The 5,460-nt window shown below is 55.7% G+C and overlaps 2 protein-coding genes across 2 annotated transcripts in view; both read left to right on the top strand.

Moving 5' to 3' along the window:
- Positions 1–561: 561 nt before the first annotated feature.
- On the top strand, positions 562–3,798 carry MONBRDRAFT_30422 (uncharacterized protein; the record flags this gene model as incomplete). Its single annotated transcript, XM_001750871.1, is given in 15 exon segments — positions 562–657; positions 782–926; positions 1,047–1,148; positions 1,294–1,377; positions 1,530–1,694; positions 1,801–1,958; positions 2,069–2,342; positions 2,461–2,539; positions 2,643–2,727; positions 2,812–2,884; positions 2,969–3,051; positions 3,182–3,289; positions 3,413–3,472; positions 3,576–3,650; positions 3,670–3,798. 15 exon segments carry the CDS (start codon positions 562–564, stop codon positions 3,796–3,798), a joined length of 1,716 nt encoding a protein of 571 aa, XP_001750923.1.
- A 634-nt stretch (positions 3,799–4,432) lies between these two features.
- Positions 4,433–5,460, top strand: part of MONBRDRAFT_34767 (uncharacterized protein) — a gene marked incomplete at both ends in the record, with an annotated part of 11,224 nt that continues 10,196 nt past the window's right edge. The window contains 4 exons of the mRNA XM_001750870.1: positions 4,433–4,820; positions 4,970–5,035; positions 5,167–5,238; positions 5,376–5,445. Coding sequence (XP_001750922.1) covers positions 4,433–4,820; positions 4,970–5,035; positions 5,167–5,238; positions 5,376–5,445 — 596 coding nt within the window. The remainder of the gene's footprint in view (positions 4,821–4,969; positions 5,036–5,166; positions 5,239–5,375; positions 5,446–5,460) is intronic.

Here is a 5,460-nt window from a genome sequence, read left to right as displayed (position 1 = left end):
CTCTCTCTCTCTCTCTCTTGATCTCTCTCTCTTGATCTCTTGATCTCTCTCTCTCTTGATCTCTGATCTCACTTTTTTGGATCGCAAACAGCTCGAAAATGCTGACATTTAAATCTCTTGATCTCTTTCATCTCTCTCAAACTCTCTCTCTCTCTAAATCTCTCTCTCTAACTCTAACTCTCTCTCCCACAATTCTAACTCTCTCTCTCTCTTACTCTCTCTCTCTCTCTCTCTCTCTCTCTCTCTCTCTCTCTCCTTAAAAGCATTACAGTACATGTAACATCATGTAAGTTCATCTCTCTCTCTCTCTCTGTGCGCTTGGATGTGTGTGTGTGTGGCGGTGGCGGCGACAGGGAGACGCGACCCGTCTCCGTTCAGGGTGGATCCAAGAAGAGCGAGAGCGAGTGAGAGCGAGTGAGAGCGAGAGTGTGTGTGTGTGTGTGTGTGTGTGTGTGTGTGTGCGCACGTGTGTTGACCCAGTGGGCGTGGGGCAAGATTCTGATTCTATTGGCGCTCGACCTCTCTCTCTCTCTCTCTCTCTAGTCATACGTGAAAGCGATCATGTGTCAGCGACTTTTGTTGGGGTGGGCAGCCCTTGTCCTGGCGGTTGCTGGCGCACTGCCGGCGTGCAACATGACGGTTGATCCCGCAAACACGGTTGGTCCTCCTGTGCTTTTGGTCCGTTCCTTTGGCTGCGATGCCGCTTGCGACTCGCTTCCATCCCCCCTTTTCGTCATGGACTGCCTCCTCACAGACACTGAACGATGGAAACCCCCCTTAGACGCGGACTGGCAGTGACTACGACTGGATTGAGCTGCCCATCAACTCGACAGTGGATGATTGCGTAGCCCTCTGCTGCCAAGATGAAGAATGCCAGGCCTTTACTTACAACACAGCCCCCCATGTGTGCACCAGCGCACCCGCCGGTACGGGCTTCCCACACCGCCATCTGGAAAGAAAAACATCAACATAACCCCGCTATTTGATCGACTCACCAAACCAGTCCGATCGACCCTTGAACGCTCTGCCCATCCCTCACGCCCTAGGCTCACAGCATTGCTGTGGTTTGAAAAGCGCCGTCCCGGATGCACACCCATCCTCCTACAATGGCATTGTCATCACCGGCCACAAACCCATTCGCCCTGCCGGTAGGCACGCCCAAACGCACGACCTTGCCCCGCCCCAAAGAGAAACGCAACAGCATGGAGAGGCGCGTCGTGAAAATGTCGGCTCGGGTGCTTTTATCAGATGCTCATTCATTCTCAACCTGCCCTGGTCCCACCTTGCTTCCAGGCATTCCTCGTCCTTCTGTCCGCCAGCTCGAGTACATGGACATGGGATTGACTCAATTTATGCACTTCTCCGTCACTACGTTTGGTGCGCTGGACCCCCACTCGCCATCACCTCTTGCCCATCAGTGTGGCTCAGACAGCCCCTTCCCCCCTCATCTCCCTCGCCCCGACTCCTCCCTTGCCCAAATGCCATGCCTCGGTGCATTGACGTTGTAACCCGCGCCCGAACGTACCCAGGCAACATTGAGCACGACTGCGTCGATGGCTCCTGCCTGCCCGCCTCCATCTTCAATCCGACGGCCATGGGCCCGGACGAAAACGGCTTAACCGCGACAGACCAGTGGGTCCAAACGGCTGTTGACATGGGAGCTGGAGAAATTTGTCTTACAGCGCACCACGAAGGTGCGTCCCCTGCGCCCCTCGCACTTGAAAGCAAAGTGCTCCGGTATGGCCCTGCCGCACTATCCCACCCTCACTCTGTTGCTCGTGGTGTGCATGTGTGTTCAAGGTGGCTTTTGCCTGTGGCCATCCAATTACTCCAACTATACGGTGATGCAAAGCCCATATCCACATGACATTGTGGCAGACTTTGTGGCCAGCTGTCACAAGTACAACATTCGGCCCTGTTTCTACATTGGACCAAATGCCAACGGCTACTTTACGCAGGTGCCCAACCCAGCCCGCAGCGCTGGCCTGGTGAAGAAGAGGCTGTGCAATAACATCACTCGGTCATTGCGTCTCCACCGTGCATTGTGGTTCTGTGGTTTCGCACCTAGGTACTCAATTACACGGCCGAACGCTTCTATCACGCCCAAATGGGCATGATCACAGAAGTCTTGACACGGTATGGTTTTATCTCGCGCCTCTGGTGGGACCACTTCAACCAAGGTTGCGGTGGCCTGTCCGAATGCCCAGCCTGCCAGAACACCAGCAGCCCCTACTGCTTTCCCCAAGCCTGGCATGCTTTTGAGCAATTGGTGCGCAACGTGAGCAACGAAACGCTATTGGGCACTGGACCTGACGTTCGCCACTCTGGAGGCGGCGAGACTGGTTCGTGTCGCCTCGTCGATGTGCAATCTCTGGCGCGCTGAGCCGTCAAGACAGCAGGTGCCATCGCGAGGCTAGATCAGGCGTCACCCGAATCGCATCACATTGTCTGGCCCCCTAGGTGTCGGGGATTACCCCGTCTGGAATGCCATCAACTCAACCTACACTGGAAGCTTCGGTCCACTGGGATACTATTTTCAGTAAGCCTGATATGAGCGGTGTTGCTGCTTGTTCATCGATAGCCACAAGCACCAACGCAGCACAGCACATGACTTCTGATTGGTGTGGTGCATCACTTGATAGACCACGTGAGGCCGATGCCACGATTCAAAATCCGGGAGATGCCTGGTTTTGGAAAGCCAACCACTCTTTTTGGAATGCCTCGCAGGTTGGCTGGGCTGCCGCTTGGGCCTCAGGACGAGCAAGCAGTTCCATCCTAATAATATGCCCTTCGCGTGCACTTTATGCTTAGCTTTGGAATCACTACATGCTCACCGTTGGCCGAGGGGAAAACTTTATTCTGAACATGCCTCCCGACACGACCGGTGAGCCCACAAACCGCCTCAAAAGAGAAAGGCAAACCTGGGTTGAGACTGCTGACCACGGCTGATGGGGCTGTCTTGTGGCAGGGCGCATCCCGGCCGAATACGTGGCTGCCACTACAACTTTTGGCAATGCACTCCGTGAATCCTTTGCTCGACCGACGGCAGTGGTGTGTGGTGCTGCCCTGGGGAAAGGACTGGCTGTCACTTTGAACAGGATCGGGCTGAGGCGGGGCAGGATGCATAGCGTACGGCTGTGGAGATGTGGGCTGAGTGGTTCACGTCTGGGGAGGCGTGTAGGTGTACGACGTGACTACGGTTTGCTCCGAGCCGATCGAGCTGGACTTTCCTGAGGACATGGGGACATTCACTTGCCTGCTCACCCGCGAGGATTTGACACAGGGCCAGGTTAGTACGTGCGGTGGGACATGCTTGATTTGAGGACGGCAGCTCGCGAAGCTGCGCGTGTAGACTGCCGACGCAGGTTTCCGTGTCGCTGTCTCCCGCTTACGTGACTTGCTGGATGTGCAGATGGTGAAAGCTTACACCATTGAAATAAAGGATGATGCAGGAGTGTGGCATGAGCTCCCGGTGAGTCAAGGCTCGTTTTGCGATCCTTGAACCTTGGCACTTTGGTATCGCATCTGATTTTGCTGCTGGACCGATTCCTGGCCGAACCTGCCTGTGGCACCAGATCACCAACGGAGGCACAGTGGGCAATCGCGTGATCGACTTGTCGGCGGCAAATGTCACATACATGGGCACGGGTGTACGCTTTCAGTGCCTAGATAGCGTGCAACCGACGATTCACATTCGGCAGTTTGGGGCCTACCTTTGTCGCCGCCCAGAGTAAGGGAACGAGCAAGGCCACGACGAGGGCGGAAGACCGGGCAACCAAGGTGATCGACAAGGCCTAGAACCCAGCCGTCTTTGGCACCGCTCACTCTGGATGGTGTTCTTCCTGCTTGGACTCGTGTTGCATGGGTGCAGTTTCCCTGTTTGTGGAGCACACTGCGAAAGAATTCATGGACATTGAGCCTGCACCAGAAGCTGCCTTCGAATGAAGGATGCCCTACTACAAATAGACCAGGGAAACGAACCGGCGGGGAAAGACGTTATTTTGCGGCGCACCGAAGAAGAAGGAGGAGGAGCGAAAGGAGCGGAAAGAGCGTATGGAGCAAAGGAGGCAGGGGAGCAGGGGAGCAGGGGAGCGGGGGAGCAGGGGAGTGGGGGGTCGCGTAGAGAGCGCCGCCCTTTGCTATGGGAGAACACACACACACACACACACACACACACACACACACACACACACTTCTGAGTAAACCGGTTAAAGTTGTCGTGATGCTCTTCCTCTCAAAATCCGTTGACATGTGTGAGCAAAAGCAAAGGGAGAGAGAGAGACTGAGAGATTTTGGCAGAGATGGCGTTGAATCGCGAGCTGGAATCATCGTAAACAGCAGGCACTTCAAGGGAGAAGAAGAGATGAGCTCGAATCAAGTCTCAAAAGCAGAGATGGAGTCGCCTTTTGATTAAACTCGACGACGAGAGATCATGGCGGAGACAACGGGAGCGACGGCGGCGGCGGCAACGGCGGCGGCGACGACGATGGCGGGCGAAAAGGATGGAGCTGCTGGTGTTGCAAAGAACATGACGACTGGGCATGCTGCGCCTGCAACGATCCGACAAAAGCAGGAGGATGATCATGACGATGGCGAGCGAGACGAGCAGGATGGGGATGGTCGCGAGCCGCGCACGGCGGCAGAGTCATCGGCTGGGGTACCGGCTGCGGCGACATCAGTTGCTGGTGGATCTATGCCCGAGGGCAGCGTTCATCGCACCCCGCTTTCGGGCAAGCGCAGCATGAGCTCCTCGGAGATTCGCGATCCCACGCAGAACCCTCGCCTGAAGACCCGTTTGTGTACCCAGTTTATGACCACCGGTGCGTCGTCAGGCTCGTCAACGGGCTCATGTCGCTTTGCCGACGAGTGGCTGCACGTTTGCCTGCCTTTGTTTGAAAGACTCTGTTGGCTGCTGCGAGGGGGCGAAGTACTTACTTGATGTCGCCCGGTTCGGTGCGCTCAATTGCAGGGAGTTGCCGCTATGGTGACAAGTGTATCTTTGCGCATGGTCCTCACGAGCTACGCGGTGCCAACGGTAAGGTAGCTCGACAGTTTTCTCTCAACTCTTTCCTTGCCCTGCTCGTCAAGCTCTCTACTTTTCTTTTTTCTTGGCCGCGGCGCACCGGACATCTCAACCCCCCGCCCCGCGTTCTGAACTCTGTGCAGCCACCATGTACATGACCATGATGCAAACGGGAGCTGTAAACCCAATGGCCATGGCAGCCATGATGAATAACCGTACGATGATCGTTTCTTTTCTTTTTTTTTTCCTCTTGTTCAGGGATCTACACGGACCACCGGGGCTCGCTGGTGCGAGCTTGTGCATTCACCTGTTTACATGTGTATTTGGGGTGGGGTGGGGGTGGATGTTGTAGCCAATGGTGAGCCGGCGGCCAAGCGCAAGCCCATTCTAAACATGGCTCGCGCCAAGACGCGTCTCTGCAAGTTTGCCAAGGACAA

Source organism: Monosiga brevicollis, genomic scaffold (genome assembly GCF_000002865.3).
Source record: "Monosiga brevicollis MX1 MONBRscaffold_50 genomic scaffold, whole genome shotgun sequence".
Taxonomy (NCBI): domain Eukaryota; class Choanoflagellata; order Craspedida; family Salpingoecidae; genus Monosiga; species Monosiga brevicollis.
This window is presented reverse-complemented; position numbering and strand designations above follow the sequence as displayed.